The sequence below is a fragment of the Quercus suber genome, unplaced genomic scaffold (assembly GCF_002906115.3).
Source record: "Quercus suber isolate HL8 unplaced genomic scaffold, Cork oak 2.0 scaffold_582, whole genome shotgun sequence".
NCBI classification, from domain to species: Eukaryota; Viridiplantae; Streptophyta; class Magnoliopsida; order Fagales; family Fagaceae; genus Quercus; species Quercus suber.
The window spans coordinates 119,263-138,334 of NW_027070027.1; the positions used below are offsets into that span (position 1 = coordinate 119,263).

A 19,072-nucleotide genomic window follows, 5' to 3' on the forward strand; every position below is an offset into this window, starting at 1 on the left:
AAATAATTATAAATATGATTGATGCTATATTATTGACATCATGAATATCTTAATTTTTTTTAATCTTTTATCTTGCAATTAAATATAAACACATTGTGTTTTGGCCTTATGTTAGTATCCCTAAAAAATTGCAGGCTGCTTCAAGTTGGCTCCATGTTTATCCTAGAGGATTTCAAGATATTTGGCTCTACATAAAAAGGAAGTACCACAATCCACTAATTTACATCACCGAGAATGGTGATTTTCTCTAACTTATTTTTTCTTTTATTATCCCAGAAGGTCATGAAAAATTGGAATGCTATTGGTAGTTATTAGATTTCCATTTGAAACTTTCCCCCAACTATATTTGTAGGAATTGATGAGTTCAATAATGCCACCTTGTCACTCAAGGAAGCCATGTTGACCCCCAAAGAATTGACTATTACCATAAACATCTTTTGTATCTTCATAGGGCTATCAAGTAAGTGCAATAGCTCATCTCTCTCTTTCATTGGTGACCGATTACCCAAGTTCACAAAAAAGCAATCCAAACTAATAAGTTCTTGTCTACTAGTTTATTTTTGGAGAAGAGGCTCTCCGACTTATTTTGGCAATCATGTACTTGAATGCCCTAAAGGCCAAAAAATAAATACTAAATCAAGACTTACTTAAATAAGTCTTACTAAGTAGATAAGTGGATGACAGATTATATCTTCTAATCCCATTCTTATCTTAATAGAGTATGAAGAGATAGACAATTATAAAAATTAAAATATGGGTGTTTTGAAAACATGATTAAAAATAAAATAGAAAAAATAAAATTTTATGCTAAAATAGATCAATTTTTTCATGAGTTAATGTGGATGGTCAAAGTTTGTAACTTGGAGGATATCTATAATTCTATGTGGCAAGTACAATGTCAAACATTCAGTTGAAGGACAGCTATGATCACTTACATTAGCATGTCCTTCTCCATTTTTTTTTTCCTTTCATCTCTACTTTTTCTTTTTCTTTTCTAAATAAATTAGATTATGTAATGCTCCTCTATAAAAACCAGCAGATTATACCTAGTGCTTCACGAAATGCCATAATCAATTATGGCATTTCGAGGCTATCCAGACTTAGGCCTCCTACTTCTTCTTGCCTTATTGACTAATGTCATTGCTGTTTCATCAAGTCATGACACTTCATTCAGCCGGACCATTTTTCCCAAAGGTTTTATTTTTGGGACAGCATCAGCGTCTTACCAGGTAACTAAGTCTCTATTTTCTCTATGTTAATTTGTATCATTTTTTTTTTTTTTTTTTGGGTTTCAAATGTCCTGGGATGTGAAGCATATGATCAATATTATTATGTGCACATGTGTGTTCTTTCAAATTTCCAGTATGAAGGTGCAGCAAAAGAAGATGGTAGAGGACCAAGTATATGGGACACCTACACTCATGAACATCCAGGTCTCTTTCTTTCTCTCTCTCCAACAATATGAAACTTGAAAGTATGAATTACTAGTGAAATATTATACAATATTATGATGAAATTTAATTTTGGAAAATATTAATTCAAGTCTTCTCCATTTCATTCATTTCACTATTAAACTTTTATTTAGATTCATCAATGTACGGACTATCATGTTATTAAAAATTTTGAGTAACATAAGAGCATCCGTAGCAGCTGGTGCAAAAATTATGCCATTTTGCCACACCAAATGCCTACTTTATTATTTTACCACATCATTTTACAACATCTCATTTATCAGATGTTTTATAATTCAATTTTATACATTAAAATAATATTTACTACACGTTAAAATAATATATTATCCCTTCCCCCATTATCATCAACAACAGCAACAGCAACAACAACCCACACCGCAGATCAATCGCCATAGCCCACAACCACCGGCCACCCCCATAGATCAACCACCGACCACCAATATCAGCCACTGCTACTAAAAAAAAAAAAAAAAAAAAAAACTACAACCAATATTAGTCCCTACACCAAAAAAAACACCAACAACCAAAATCTCATACCCATCCCAAATCTCACACCCACAACCCGACCAACCTACCACCATCAACCAAAATCAACCAACCAGCAACAATCAAAACAACCAACCACCAAAAAAGAGAGAGAGAGATCGGCGAGATCGGAGCGGCGATGACAATGGCGATGACGATGGCGATGATTGGAGTGGCCTCGCCCATGCCGCTTGCGCCTTTGACGGCGATGACGATGGCGATGATTCGATCGGAGTGGCCTCGCCCATGTTGCTTGTGCCTCCGACGGTGATGAGATGGCGATGATCCGATCGAAGTGGCCTCGCCCATGAAGATGTGGAGTGTGTCATTTTGTTCTTTCTCTGTTAAGGGAAGAGCTGGGTCTGATGGGAGAAGAGAGAGAAAAAATCAAGACCAGAAGTGAGAGGAGATAGAAAGCCAAATAAAAAACATTATTTTGGTCTACCACATCTGTCCGTACTGTCGCGAATTTGCAACGGTACGGACACAAATGGTATAATTTTGGCACATATGCAACATCTTATGGAGCTGTTTTTTGTGTTTGGTGTGGGATATGTGCCAAATATTTAGCATTTGGCACATATCTCACATCTACTGTGGGTGCTCTAATAGTCTATAAACTTCTAGATTTATAAAATTTATTATGAATTACAAAATTTAAAAGCATACAAAATATGGAGATTATGTTGGGTAGGATTCCACCCACAATGAGGTGTGTTTTTGTCTTGTATCTATAAGAATGATGGTACGAACAAAATATTTTCAAAAATTTCACAATAAAACTTAGGTAGTAAGCTAATAATGGTTGGTAATAAAGCGATTTAAGTGGTGAACCCAAATGAGAAATAATAATAGCTTTGTTGTAAAAATGTTCTACCTGTTTCACTATAGTATTTATATTTTATAATAAAGATTACACACACAATTCCCTAAATTGTAGGGATTGATTTACGATTACAATAAATCATCTCAAAAGGATTTACAATTAGAACAAATCAACTAAACTCACGGTATGTACAACGGGTAAAGTGAGTAAAGCTATAGCCACATATTATTTTACAACATTTTTACAAATTGTTGTTGTGGCCAACTTCTTATTAATTTTTATTTGGACCCACCACTAATATCATTTTTTCATTTACCAATAACTACTTATTAAATCAGCAGTTTGTAAATTTTTTTGTAAAAAAGTTTATATCTATAGCATTTTCTCTAGTACAATTTAAATCATAAATAATGCTAGAGATACAAACTATTTTACAAAAAAAATTACAAATTGCTGATGTAGTGAGTAATTATTGGCAAATGAAAAAGTGATATTAATGGTGGGTTTAGATGAAATCCAATAAGAGATTGACTACATCAACATTTTGTAAAAATGTTATAAAATAATTTGTGACTGTAACATTACTTTTAAATCATTGATTTGTAACGGATGGTTTGGAAAGAATTAATGGAGTGATATTTGGTAGCCTATTTTTAAATGTATTTGAATTTGAATTAGACTCATTAACCATCTTATTATCAAAATTGATCCATTTCAAAGGAAGAATATCGTTTTTCTTACTTGAAAAAAAAAAAGAGAAAAAACAAAAAACACTATGTGGGTTGATATGAGGCTCGAAAATTGAGATAACTATGAGGATTTAGGATTAGGAGTTTAGAAGGACTTGGATCAAAGCATGACCAAGCAAAATAGTAGCTCAATTCTCTGTACAAATAGTGGCAGTACAAAATTCTTTTTACTTCCTGTTTTACACTGGATTTCACTTTTTCTGCTGAACTAGCTCTGGGAGGCTAGAGTCCTCGCTCTTGCTTGCCAGATCTTTTGTAGATTGTCAAAACCTGTGGGCCAAATTAGTATTGTAAAGCTCATGCAGACCATGTTCTAGCTTATAAAAATTTTGGTGTAATATTTAATTTTAACCATGAAATAATTTATTCTATCTAGAGGATCTTAATGTTGTGTATTTAGTCAAAACCTTTGTAGCTTAACTGGTTGACATTTGCCAATATTTCTAAAAGAGATATTCGAAAGTGTAATGTGTGTGACTAACTTAGCTCAGCCAACTGAGTCATGTGCATTGCACATGACAGGACGCATGTCATATCTTTCTAACAGTGATTAGAGCATTGGACTCTAAACAAGTTTGGATCCAAACTTTTTCCTATTCACAATTCAAATTTCATCTTCTCCAACTGTCGAATTACTATTATTTTTAAATGTCATTTGATCTTCTTGTTTATGGTTGTTTATGGGTCGTAAAGCTAATGATCCAACTTGTTGTTATTAATAGTATTTGTTAGTGTGTGAAAATTCAGGGCCCAACACCGATAGTCTTATTTAGTAAGCCAAGATTCTCTTTCTTTCACTTTTATTTATTTTCTTGGTTGATACATTAGTAAGCCAAGCTTTTATTTTTTTACTTTTTTTTATTTAGAGTTTCAACCTATAACATTCGTTCCTGCTGATATATCTGTGTAAGTAAGAATTAAACTTCAAATCTTCTATTCAAGTATCAAAAATTTTATCAGTTGAACTAATTAACAGAAACCCATTAGTAAGCCAAGACTTATGCAGTTATGCATGAAGTAAATGTGGCATTTTAGTATAGACAAATTAGTAAACTTTCTTTCGAATTTTTTATTTTTTTTTATTTTTTTGAAAATCCTCTTTCTTTCACTTTTATATTTATTTATTTGGTTGATACATTAGTAAGCAAAGACTCGGGCAGTCATGCATGAAGTAAATGTGGCATTTTAGTATAGACTAATTAGTAAACGCATGAAATTGGACACTATTGTTGGTAAAATAATAACACCTCTCCCTTTATGGCTCAATTTGAATATAATGTGGCGTTTGGTACGGGGTAATGTTTTAAGATTCTCAGGAATGTCTAAAGATTCTCATATTTGGTTGCAAATCATGCTGGAGAATCAGATGCCAGGGGAATCTGAATTCCCCCTTTAAGCCTCTCTTAGTAGGAATGTTGATTCCCTTTGAAACAGGTGGGTATCCAGATTCCCAGGCTTAAAGGAAATTGTATTTTTTATAAATTGACAATTTTAACCCTTTTTCCTTATCATTTAAACAATTAAGATAAAATATAAAACAAATCATCAATATCTTTTCCCTTGTCTTTATCTTTTCCCGCCAAAACAACATAAACAAAATAGACAACTTTGTTGATATATTCTTTAACAAAGTTCTATTTAAGTTTCAAGTGTGGAAAAAAAAAAGCTTGAAGGAGACCCTCCATTATTGCTAGGTATAGATTAAGCTCTTTTAAAAATTATTATTAAGAATAAAGCATTTGAGAATTTAAATAGTTATTTTTGTATTGTACTTGTTATTTTGAAATGTTAGACTACAGTTTTAATGAATTTGTCATAATTAATATATTATATATATTGTGGGGCCCGTGGGCCTGAAGCCATAGCCCATCGCATAGTAGGCCCAAGGCCAACGCCGTGGAGGACTGACCAGCCAAGGCTAAGTTAGACAAAGCCTCTTTTTCTGAACCACGCCGATGACCTCTTCGTTCTCGGCATATTAAGGATAATTTTTGGAGGGGACAAGCCCAGAGTAAGCTGTCACATTCACACTTAATGCATTCACCTAACCCCTCTGGTCGCATTAATGGGGATATAACCCCTTAGCAGGGCAACATTGATTAGAGTGAACCACTTGAGTACCGATAAGGCCTCTGATGGGACGGATGGCCAGAAGGGAGGCGAATGGATGATCAACAGATGGAAGAAGGAGATAGGAAGATGAAGACTATATAAGAAAAGCAAGTAAAGTAAAGAAGGGGGGGCGGAAAGAAAGAGAGAAAAATAAGGTCACCTCGGCCACGGGCCGAGGAGCATTCCCCCAATTGTAAATAAACTCTAAGTGTTTTCTTTTATAAAGGAGAGTTCATGCTTGATGAACGAAGGCCAGCGCCTAAACCTTTAACCCACTCTCTATAAATTTATTGTTTGGGCTTGATTGGGCTGAAAACCCATTTATACTCAGGGTCAATCCAAACTGAGTCCTTACAATTGGTGCCGTCTGTGGGAAGGATTAGGGTGCTAGTCGGCGTACCAGGCGAGTGTTCTAAGTAGTCGTTTTACAGTAGGTTGAGAAAAAAAAAAGAAAAAAAAAGAAAAAATAGAAGATGCGACAGCGAAGAGAGAAATCTTGATATTATTATTTCATAAATAGAAAGAGTACAAATTACAATCAGAGGCTCAGGTAGGCATGTTTTACAAACAAATTTACAAGTTAATCCCACCAGCTATTTCTACAATCAGAGGCCCAGGTTGAGCCGCCCTAAAAAAGCTAGCCGGTGGGAAGTGTCAAGCCGTCCCTTTATTGGCATAAAGAGAATGGGAGAGCTTGACAAAAGGCAGAGAAGGGGGAGGGCCATCATGTTTCCAGGCCACCGACAACTCCCTTCTCGGCCAGGCGGAGCTGGAACAAAGAGAGGAGTAGATGCAGGGGCTCCGGGATACCTTCTCCCATGATGTTCCCTTGATTCTCTCCACTCCTCACTAGTGTTAGCCGTTGGAGACGGCAACACTCGAGCACCGCCCATGAGGTGAATTCGCACGTCTTCTTCGTCGGGGGTGTGCTCCGAGGAGAGATTTTAGGTACTTTAACAACATCCCTCTGGGCCACCTTGTAGGGCGCCATCAGGGTTACGCCTAGATTCTGCCGCACTGAAAGCCTAGTAGGGGCTACGGCCATACCGGCTTTTGCCAGTTCCAGTCACAATTCCGGCGGGGTTGTTAAAAGGGTTTGGGGAGCTGGAAGAAGATATTTTTTCTGTTTGTGTTGAGAGATTCATGGATTGTGGAGAAACCATCTCCCCACCTTTTATAGGGGATGGGGGTTGGTAAGAATTAATTCATGCAGAGTTTGAAAAGAGAATTATCAGCTGGGCTAATAATGAAGCCACCAATTTCCAAGGAGGCCGTAGACCGTTAGACTCGTGTTAATTCACAAGGACATTAATGAAGGCGCGTTTCGCGCACCGAAGCGTCAAGCGCGGAACACGAACGGACAATGGGCGCTTCATAAAAGAAACAGATGGGGCCTCGAGCTGGAGGCGAGATCAATGCCACGTGTAAAGATTATAATCTGACCCAAGGAGGAATCATCTCCAGTAAAGCGATCCGAGGACAAACCTCTACTTACAGAAAAATAGAAGTGGTAGACAGAACCAAGGTATTGCATGGTCCTCGGACTCAAGCCTATGGTAAAACTATACACACCATTATACCTGGGTACTAGACAGAGCCAAGGTATTGCATGGTCCTCGGATTCAAACCTTTGGGGAAACTAGATACTTACAGAAAAATAGAAGTGGTAGACAGAGCCAAGGTATTGCATGGTCCTCAGACCCAAGCCTATGGTAAAACTATTCACACCATTATACCTGGGTACTAGACAGAACCAAGGTATTGCATGGTCCTCGGACTCAAACCTATGGGGAAACTAGATACTTACAGAAAAATAGAAGTGGTAGACAGAGCCAAGGTATTGCATGGTCCTCGGACCCAAGCCTATGGTAAAACTATTCACACCATTATACCTGGGTACTAGACAGAACCAAGGTATTGCATGGTCCTCGGACTCAAACCTATGGGGAAACTAGATACTTACAGAAAAATAGAAGTGGTAGACAGAGCCAAGGTATTGCATGGTCCTCGGACCCAAGCCTATGGTAAAACTATTCACACCATTATACCTGGGTACTAGACAGAACCAAGGTATTGCATGGTCCTCGGACTCAAACCTATGGGAAAACTAGATACTTACAGAAAAATAGAAGTGGTAGACAGAGCCAAGGTATTGCATGGTCCTCGGACCCAAGCCTATGGTAAAACTATTCACACCATTATACCTGGGTACTAGACAGAACCAAGGTATTGCATGGTCCTCGGACCCAAACCTATGGAAAATTAGATACTTATAGAAAGGTAAAAGTACTAGACAGAACCAAGGTATTGCATGGTCCTCGGACCCAAACCTGTGGAAAACTAGATACTTATAGAAAGGTAAAAGTACTAGACAGAACCAAGGTATTGCATGGTCCTCGAACCCAATGGAAAACTAGATACTTACAGAAAAATAGAGGTACTAGACGGAGCCAGGGTGTTGCATGGTCCTCGGACTCGAACCCATGGAGAAAATAACTATCTGGAGAGAAACCAAAGCGTTACCTAGAGTCAAGCTATGATACGGTCTTTATATTTATATTTAAAGGATAACAGATGATTTCATGAGACTAACTCCAAAATAGAATACAAATATTGAGCAGAATATTATAGTAAAGCAAACAAAAGAAAATATCTGTAGTTGGAAGCAAAGTACTAAGCATTCGGCTTAAACAGAAAGTATACAATTTCCTTACAACGCCGCTAAGGCAAGAAACAAAATGAAATGAAAGAGAAAATAAACAAAACTATCCTATGTCATATATCAGTTCCCTCAACTTAGTATGCAAATTAATTCGATAAGCAAATCAAAGGCTTTGGCCAAGGCCTAAGTGCGTTAAATCGAAGGGTCCGCAGGGAGCCTCGCTACATCTTGTGGTATTTCCTGACCCTCGGTTATAACTCCCCCCAACGTTCTCTGGTGCTCAACCTCCTCGGGTGGTTGGTCAGTTAAAGATATATCCTCGGCGGTCTTATCGTCACTCTTAACCGCTGGTAATAAGGACCCCTCCTCGGGAGCAGCAGGTGCAGCCTCGCGAATGGCAGTAGGGTAATATACCCTATCCTCCCTCCTAAGGTCAGATGAGGCATCAACCCCTGCTTGGTTGAGAGCTTCATGCCAAGTCTGAGAACAGTAATGCCTGCACACCGCAGGAACTTGAGCCCGAAGGATGGCTTCAGTCTTAGCCACCTCATCTGCGAAAGCCTCCTCCTCTGCCTGTTCTACAGAGCGCTCAGCGTCTATTTTTGCAAATACCGCCTCATCCTTAGCTCTCACAGCCTCATCCCTGGCATACTCGGCAACACCTTTCTCATGGATTGCCGCGGTCAACTTCTCCCTCATATAGACAATGTCCCCTTTGGCAGTCTGTAGTTGACCCTCAACGACTTGCAAGCGATTAGTTTGATCCTCAGCTTGTTTCCTGGCCACGGCTAGGTAGGAGGCGGCAGCGTCCCTGGCCTTCGTCATCTCCTCCAGATCCTCGGTCGCCTTTTTTAGGTCTGCCTCAGATCTCTTAAGGGTATTAGCAGCTTCCAAGAACTTGTCATGCTCTTGCGCTAAGGCATTGCCCTGGCCATCGATCTCCTCATCTAACCTAAAAAGAGCCTGGATAGCCTGCCAATGAAAACAAGTAACTCCATAAAAAGAAAGGAAGGTACTAAGCGACAAAATTCGAATAAAGTAAATAGGTGCCAAAGGACCCACCATGCCTAGGTATTTCTTAAGGTCAAGGACAACCTCTGACCCACTCATATTTCTTAGCTCGGCCATGTCAGTGTGAAGAAGAAGAGATTTCTCCAGGGCCTCGGCTACGAGAACCCCCTCGGCTCCTTGAGATTCCCGCATCGACGCGTTATCCATCAGGGGCTGATCATGGAGCATGGCAGCGGGCAGCCAGGCTTGAGCCTCGGACTGCTGGGTGGCCTTCTTACCCTTCCGTTGATCACCGAGCTTCAGTTGCTTTGGAGGCTTGTGAAGTCTACCCTCCTCGGGCGAGGAATGGGATTTGCTCCCATCCATTGGCTTCTTACCCTTGGAAAGTCTCTTCCTTTTCGGGTCATGAGACTCGGTCTGAGGGTCTGGTACTGTGGGGGCAGAAGACGACCTGGTTTGCACAGTTAAAATTTGTTGCGGAGGTGCTAGGGGCTGGGGCTGCGACTCTCCTGGTACACCCTTCTTGGAACCGCCTTCTAACAGGTCAAGAAGATTGATTTGGGGCTGTCTTTTTAAACCCATCTCGGCCTGAGTACTAACTCTTAGAGACCGGAGATCGGCTTCGGACAAATGAGGGTCCCCTAGGTCACCAGAGGGGTCCTTGGACTGATCAGCTAGGTCGAACACACTATATTCGTCCTCGGAAGAACTCAGTTCAACCACTTCCCTTGCCTTCTTAGACAGTCCTTCCTCGGCCACCGTTACTTGTTGGGATGAGGAGAGACCTGCTAGTGGAATGCCTTCAGGTATATAAGACCCCTCAAAAAATGCAAAATCATCCTCCACCACGGTGATCTGCGTAAGCCGAGAGTCACGAGCTCTAATCACGTGCTTTGGGATGGGGAATGATTTCTGAGCTGGGTCGCATCCGAGGATTTGATGAGCGGTTCTGACCTGGTTATCAAGTTCATTCAGGAAAAGGTTCGACCTGAGAACTGTTTCCAAATCCGCTTTGTTAACTAGGTGGAAATGGCGTGCAAAGGCGTGTGGATCTACGAAAAGAAAAATGAAACTCCTACGGTTAATAAACCAAAGTGGATATATGGTTATAAAGATGAAAACATTGAAACCTCGATTGTTTCCTACTTCGGATGTCCTACCTGGCTCCCCCTCTACTGTTGGGCAATGAAAGCCGTTGTGCCACTCCCCCGACACTATGAGGAAATCTTGAGTCAACCCCTTGTTGGAATCAGGAAGACACTGGATGAGACGAATCCTATCGTCCCTTGTCTTCATATAGTACGTCTTACCCCTCAGGTGATGAAGGTTATAGCACCAGTTCACATCGTGGTGAGTCAGTCTCAGCCCCATTTTCTCATTCAAGATTTCTACACATCCTAATATCCTAAATACATTCACGGCACACTGGGTAGGAGCCAGGCGAAAATGCCTAAGATAATTGAGGGTCACTGGCCTCATAGGGATTTTCATCCCTCCCTCTACGAAAGCGACTATCGAGATTACGACTTCACCCTCTCTCCTTTTAAGGTACCACTCCCCTTCTTCACAGTACTTCAAACTCACATTATTGGGTATCCCATAGTCGACAATGAACTTGTTCATCATCTCGTCGGAATCAACCAACTTCTTAAATTTACCCATTCCCCAAAGACGACTAAAAGTTCCAGAAGAAGAAAAGGAGGAATAAAATCAAGGAAATTTGGGGGTCACTAGAAGAAGAAGACTTACAGAAATATGGCGATTCTCTTCAGGAAGAGTGCAAGTTGAACCAGACGCAAGTCATACGCATCGATGGCTGTAAGCAAGAAAATGAGGGAACCAGGCGGTTTAAACAGGTACTTATACCCCCCCTTAGGTTCCCCAGGTGTAACTGCCTGCACATAAAAGCAGGAGACCCCCACCGAACGATTACCATCACGCCGTTGAACGTAGGAAACATGGTGCCGCCAAAATTTAATGTGGGCACGCATTAAGTCTTGAAACGTAAGAAACGCACATCGAGCAGTCAAAAAGTCGCCAGCATTAAGCACAAACCATTGTGGGGCAATTCGCCTAGGAGAGCCCGTAGGTATCAAAACCCTCCTCCCCGTTCGGGGGAATGTGCAGCAGGGTTTTGAGGGGCTATTGTGGGGCCCGTGGGCCTGAAGCCACAGCCCATCGCATAGTAGGCCCAAGGCCAACGCCGAGGAGGACTGACCAGCCAAGGCTAAGTTAGACAAAGCCTCTTTTTCTGAACCACGCCGAGGATCTCTTCGTCCTCGGCATACTAAGGATAATTTTTGGAGGGGACAAGCCCAGAGCAAGCTGTCACATTTACACTTAATGCATTCACCTAACCCCTCTAGCCGCATTAATGGGGATATAACCCCTTAGCAGGGCAACATTGATCAGAGTGAACCACTTGAGTACCGATAAGGCCTCTGATGGGACGGATGGCCAGAAGGGAGGCGAATAGATGATCAACAGATGGAAGAAGGAGATAGGAAGATGAAGACTATATAAGAAAAGCAAGTAAAGTAAAGAAGGGGGGGGGAAAGAAAGAGAGAAAAATAAGGTCACCTCGGCCACGGGCTGAGGAGCATTCCCCCAGTTGTAAATAAACTCTAAGTGTTTTCTTTTATAAAGGAGAGTTCATGCTTGGTGAACGAAGGCTAGCGCCTAAACCTTTAACCCACTCTCTATGAATTTATTGTTTGGGCTTGATTGGGCTGAAAACTCATTCATACTCAGGGTCAATCCAAACTGAGTCCTTACATATATTTTTTCATTATTTATTTAGAGGAAGATTTTTTTTTTTTAAGGACTTGGTAGTTCACATTCAAATCTAAAGATAGAATGGGAAAAATAAATAATTCATTTAAGATTCCTGGAAATAAACCAAATATTATCATCTCACATTCTTAAGAATCTTAAGAGATTCCCAATGAAACCAAACATAGGAATAATTACATTCTTAGGCATCTAAATTGCAAGGAATCACATTCTCAGGAATCTGGATGCCAAGAGTAATGTGAATTCTCCCATACCAAATTCCACATAAGGGAATTCATTGTCTTAGTGTGGAATGCTAAATTAAAAAAAAACTGAGTGTGGAAAGGGAGCACCATTGAGATTCTTAAAAAATTTTAGGGTAACTTCATTAAAAGATTCTAAAATTTTTTAACAATAAGTTATTAGATTTGCTATATTATTAATAGGTTAAATGAATATCAAAATAATATTAATAAAGGTATATTTAAATCTTGTTAAAAATTTTAACAATAAGTTATTTAGATTTTGCTCCATTATTAATAAGTTAAAACTGTTAAATAAATATAAAAATAATATTAATAATACTTATTTAAATATTGATTACTTAACAAGATCTATGACAGAGTTTGAGGATACTTGTCCCCAATTGATTTTTAAAAAAGAAAAAAAGAAAGAGGAAGAAGAACAACGTAAAATGTCACATTCCTATCTTTTCGTATTTATTTTTCTTCACTTTCTCCTCCCTTCCTTTCTTTCTTCCATAACTGAACTCCAAACTAGAAATAACTTGTATATGTTATGGTTGTGACTTGAGAGGCTTAAATACTAGTTCCATTTCTCTTATGGCTCTAATTACTAGTTCATAAATAGTAAAAAAAAAAGAAAAAAGAATCCTTTGGTGTTCTCTAAATACATTATTAACTTACAATGAAATTGCAGAAAGGATAACAGATAGAAGCACTGGAGATGTAGCTAACAATCAATATCATCGCTACAAGGTATATATATATATTTTGTTTCATGTTCATAATTAAAATTGGAAATAAAACCACTCATATTAATTAGTAATTAATTACCAAAGTTTTGCATAATTGCATAGTTTGAAAATTGAGGGTTCAAGTGGCCATGCACGCAGAAACACACACACACGCATATATGTGTGTGTATATATTCTGAAGTATGAAAAAAAAAAAAAACAAAAAAACAAAAACAAAAACAAAAACAAAAAACAAAAAACAAAAAACAAAACAAAAAGGTGCCCAAGAAACCAGCTTTGACCATCAGAAAAAGGGAAAAACGTTACACAGTAATACAACATTGAGGGATTCATTAATTTCATTCACCCCACATTTTTTTACCAAGTTAAAATCACATTTGTTTATACCGACTTTTATCTTGTCCCACAATTTTAGCTCTCCACACATTTTGAATGTTATCCAAAACTTTTTTTTTTTTTAATTGAAAAAACTTTTTCTTTTTCGCTGAATTTCAATTGATAGTGGACCTTATATTTTATTCAAAATAATTTTTAAAAAATAACCATTTTCCTTGTACCGTACTCAAACACTAAAGCCTTTACTATATTGTTCTCTCCTTCATCTCTTTGACCATTTTGTTTTATACTACGGGTTTTTTCTATCAATCCAAATTTAAATTCTTTGAAGAATAGAGGAACGAAAAGGTTGAATTCAACAATTTTTCTAAAAAGCAATCGAGGTAGTGAAACAAGTATACAAGTAAACCAATATATCACTATAATCTTATTTTGAGGAATCAAATTAGATGTCTAAATTTTATGTATTTGGATTAGTCTTTTGTTTTTGATTGTTAGTAACTATGAAGTAACTACTTTTGTTTATTTATTTATTTTTAATTTTTAATTTTAGTGGTATGAAATATATAGCTGTAGTTAATTATCATGCATTATAGAGGACCACGAGTGTAATAATGAATCTAAATTGAATTCTAAACTAATTCGTATCGATGTAGATTTTACAAATCTTTCTACAATCCCTCTTTTTGAAGATAATTTCAAAAAATATGAAAAATGATCGAGAGCTATTGAGATAATTAAACTAGGTCTGAAAAAAGAAATTATAGTTTATGTTTACAATTTTGTATAACAATTATAGTTGTTTACAATTGTTTGTTCAGTTTTTGTTATAATATTGATATTTTTTAGGTTATTCTTTTAAATATTATTTTTAAATTTTGCCCCCAATTTGAAATCCTAGTTCTGCCACTAAATTTATACATACATACATACATACATACATATATATATATATATATATAAACAACTTTTCTACATTTTCAAGGCCCAATTACGTTTCCACATTTTTTAAAACAATTATTGAGCATATCTAACCAAATACAAGATAATCACAATATAAGAAATCTTCATTTCAGATTTTTCCAACAATTTATATATGTTTTGTGGTTATACATTGCAGAAAGATGTTCGGATTATGAAAAAGATGAATTTAGATGCATACAGATTCTCAATCTCATGGTCTCGAGTACTGCCAAGTAAGATTATCTTTTTCATAATCCCGTAAAAGTTTAGATCCATCCAATAAAAATGACATAAAAATGGGTACCATCAAGTACACATCTTAGGTGGTATGGAATGGTTATTGTTTTGTGACCATATTATGTTTTTAACAATCTCATTTTTGAAACTAATTTCAGAAGGAAAACTAAGTTGTGGTGTTAATAGGAAAGGAATCAATTACTACAACAAGCTCATCAATAGGCTTCTACGCAAAGGTGAGGATTCAATATTAAAATTCCAAAATATCTAGATCTTATTTTACATTTTATAATCCACACTTTATTTTTCTATTTCTGAATGCATGCAGGTATACAGCCTTTTGTAACAATCTTCCATTGGGATCTTCCCCAAGCTTTAGAAGATGAGTATGGTGGTTTCCTAAAGTCCACACATTGTGTAAGTGATCAATGATTCACCAAATATTTACCCAAAAAAGAAGAAGAATAATTCACCAAATAATCCATGCCTCTTCTCCATCCAATTATAGATTTTTTACATATATTAACTATATCATACATAATTATGATTCTAAACGACTCCCATTTTAGGGTTAAAAAGAAAAAAGAAAAACTGAGGACATTGATATTAAGTTATAACCTAGCATTTGTGTCAAAACCTAAAATTATTAAATTTAACCATTATTTTAACAATTTCATATATGGCTTTCAAATCTCTTTAATAAGTGGGGTCCAATTCAATGGCTGAGCCTAATAGGTGAAATTTTTAATTTTAAAAAAATGGGACATTGAATAGAGAGACAAGTCTCCATTTGTCCCAAAAGGTTAAGCTATCAAGAAAAAGTGAATTTATTTAGCGATTATTCTAACGTATGCATCTAATATTTAGTGATGATTTCCGGGACTATTCGGAACTTCTCTTCAAGGAATTTGGTGATCGGGTAAAGCATTGGATCACACTAAATGAGCCATGGACTTTCAGCACTAATGGTTATGCAGGAGGATTATTATTTGCACCAGGTCGATGCTCTGCCTGGCAAAATCTAAATTGCACTGGTGGGAATTCAGGGACAGAGCCATATTTGGTGACACACAACCAACTGCTTGCTCATGCAGCCGCTGTTGAAGTGTACAGGAAAAAATATCAGGTTCAACTTACAAAATTTTAACATATTAGATTTATAATTAATTTTAAAAAAAAAAAAAAAAAAACCCTAAATGTACATGGTTGGTTTTCCAAAAGGAAAATACTAGAGATATAAATTTTTTTACAAAAAATTTTACAAACTACTGATGTGGTAAGTGATTATTGATAAATAAAAAAGTGATATCATTGGCAGGCTCAAATGATAACCAGTAAGAAGTTAGCCATAACAACAATTTGTAAAACTGTTGTAAAATAGTTTGTATCTGTAGCATTCCTCTTTTTGAAATGATACAGTTCCACATAAATAGCTATTTCTAAACTGATTTGGACAATGATAACGAAGTTTAACTTAGATAAATATAAGAAATCCCTTGAATAAGCTTTGAGTGTAAAAAAAATGTTCACCATGCAGGCAGCACAGAAAGGTGCAATAGGGATAACGTTACCGAGTCACTGGATAAAGCCATTGTATCACACAAAGAGAGACCGCGGGGCCGCACTACGTTCCCTTGATTTCATGCTTGGATGGTAAGGTCTGCTACATGTTTTTTATTTTTTATTTTTTATTTTATAATTTAATCGTTAGGCAAGACTTAAGTGCTTAAGTGTTGTTTCTTAGATTTCTCTTGTAAGATTCTTCTATGTGGATTTTTTGTCATGGGATGAAAGTATATTGAAGTCAGGGGCAAGATCAAAATTTGATCTCTTAATGATTAATTATGTATTGAAGTCAGGGGCAAGATCTGGAAATTTTGCTAAGGGTAAGTAGCACTTATATATATGTTTTGTTTTTTAAAGATAAAGTCTTGAATTTTTTTTTTAAATACTAAAATAAGTTTTTCTCAAAAAATAAAATAAAATAAGTCACCATTCAAAAGTAAAGTGAATATAAAAGTTATCTAATAAATATACAAAAGTTATCTAATTTGATATTGAAACGTTTGAAAAAATAAAAAAATCACTCTTTGGACTTTGGAGGGCTAACTCATTTTTAGGAGCTATTTGGTATCAAATGATACTACATTAGCAGTATCAAAATATAATAAGTGAAAGACATGTCTACAAAAAATAACTATTCACTAATAAATGAAAGACATGTGTTAGTGTGTAGCTATTTTACACATATCTATTGTTTATTAGATTTTAATACAGATGATGTGGTAGTATCATTGATACAAAATACTATTTCCATTTTTAGAAGTCAAATAATTTTTTTCCAATGCCTAAGTATTAAAAAGTTTGATTTTAACAAAGAATATATAATTTTTTTTTCCAGTGCCTAAGTATTAAAAAGTTTGATTTTAAAATTTTCTATTGTTTTTGCAGGTGTATGGACCCATTGACAAATGGTTACTATCCTCATAGCATGCGATTTCTCGTTGAAGACCGATTACCCAAGTTCACCAAAGAGCAATCCAAGCTGGTAAAAGGGTCATTTGATTTTATAGGATTAAACTACTATACTGCTTATTATGCAACTTATGCCCCTCAACCTGCTTGTGATAGAGCAAGTTACACGACAGATTCTGCCGCTAATCTTACCGGTAAGTACAAATCCAACACTTGCAGCCATGCTTATGAGTTTCTTATGTATCTAATATGGCAATACTAACTAGGTCATTCTTTTTATTGTCTTTGCAGCTTCACGGAATGGGATCCTCATTGGTCCAGCGGTATGCACTAGCTAGCTAAATACATATCAACATTTTCGTTCTAGTAGTTAGAGGAAAAACAAACAACCTTTTTTTTGGATATCAATGATACGATGAATATCTTTATATATATATATATATATATGTATTCTACCTTGCAATTAAAGATAATCACATCATGTTGTCTTATGTTAGTATCCCTTAAAAATCGCAGACGGCTTCAAGTTGGCTCTATATTTATCCTAAAGGAATTCGAGAGATTTTGCTCTATATAAAGAGGAAGTACCACGATCCACTAATTTACATCACTGAGAATGGTAATTTCCTCTAACTCCTTATTTTTTGTTTTTTTTTTTTTTTTTTTAATTATCCCACAAGCTCGTGAAAAATGGGAGCGTTATTGCTAGTTATGAGATTTCCATTTGAAGCTAAATTCTCCCAACTATATTTGTAGGAGTGAGTGAATTCAATAATGCTACCTTGTCGCTTAAGGAAGCCCTTGCTGACCAACAAAGACTTGAGTATCACCGTGACCATCTTTGGTATCTTCTTAGGGCTATCAAGTAATTGCAATCTCCCTCTCTCTTTCTCTCTCTCTCTCTCTCTCTCTCTCTCTCTCTCTCTCCACACACACACACACACAGAATTGTAGAATTCTAACTGGATTTCACTTCTTTCTTTGGTATATATAGGGAAGGTGCGAATGTTAAGGGATATTTTGCTTGGTCATTGTTGGATAATTTTGAATGGTCCTCTGGTTACACTATTCGATTTGGAATGAACTTTGTAGATTATAAAAATAGGAATAAAAGATACCTTAAACATTCAGCTCGTTGGTACAAGAAATTCCTCAAGAAGAAGATATGGACTATGCTGAAATTATGAACTATCTATTAGCATTCAATAAATTGAAGATATTTTATTCTTCATTTGTATGCTCCTAAAATTATGTAATTGGTATGGAGCTCGGCTCCAATGCAGAAATGCTTGTTAAATAATATATTATTTTATATTTATACTATATAGAAAACACTCCAATTGGTTTGAATTCCAAGAAGAAGGAAAATTCTAGAACTACTATAAATTTTACTATAAAAATCTTATAAAATGATGTGTCAAGAATATAATTGATGTCATTTAAAAAAAAAATATTATGTGAATATTTAAATGGCTTTTGTTAATGGTTGCATTTGTGCATATGTTAAATAGGAATTTAATGTTCCCCACTGCATTGGAAAGCCACACACACACACAGAGAAACCCTCTTTAGAGATGTGCAATTGTACGAAAAAAGGGATTGATTATAATTAAAAAATGAACGTTTTCTACTGTCTTCAGACACTCATTAACAGGACCTTTTTTTTTTTTTTTTGGGATTTGTGACATATTAATTAATAAGCACTATTGTGCACTCTTGATGTGATGGTCACTCCACATCTACAAGTGCTTATAGGTGTGGGAGGGTAAGTGTCAGGGTTTAAGTCTTAAGGGATACTTTGTGATAGGGATTTTTACTAAGGACCAGACATGTCATACAAGAGTAACCGATAACACCTACAAGTCTATCGGTCCCTCAGGAGTAGATAAAGGGACTAGAGTGTCGAAATAAAAAGCGACGAGGCCACACTAAATC

At 36.6% G+C, this 19,072-nt stretch overlaps 1 protein-coding gene across 1 annotated transcript; it reads left to right on the plus strand.

Moving 5' to 3' along the window:
• Positions 1-891: 891 nt before the first annotated feature.
• On the plus strand, positions 892-18,393 carry LOC112002103 (beta-glucosidase 12). Its single transcript, XM_065764756.1, is given in 14 exon segments — positions 892-1,229; positions 1,364-1,433; positions 13,069-13,127; positions 14,583-14,658; positions 14,821-14,898; positions 14,991-15,064; positions 15,066-15,079; positions 15,530-15,788; positions 16,200-16,315; positions 17,114-17,331; positions 17,429-17,460; positions 17,654-17,756; positions 17,894-18,002; positions 18,132-18,393. Coding segments are annotated over 14 exon segments (1,554 nt in total). The 5' UTR covers positions 892-1,076; the 3' UTR covers positions 18,325-18,393.
• The last annotated feature ends 679 nt before the right edge of the window (positions 18,394-19,072 follow it).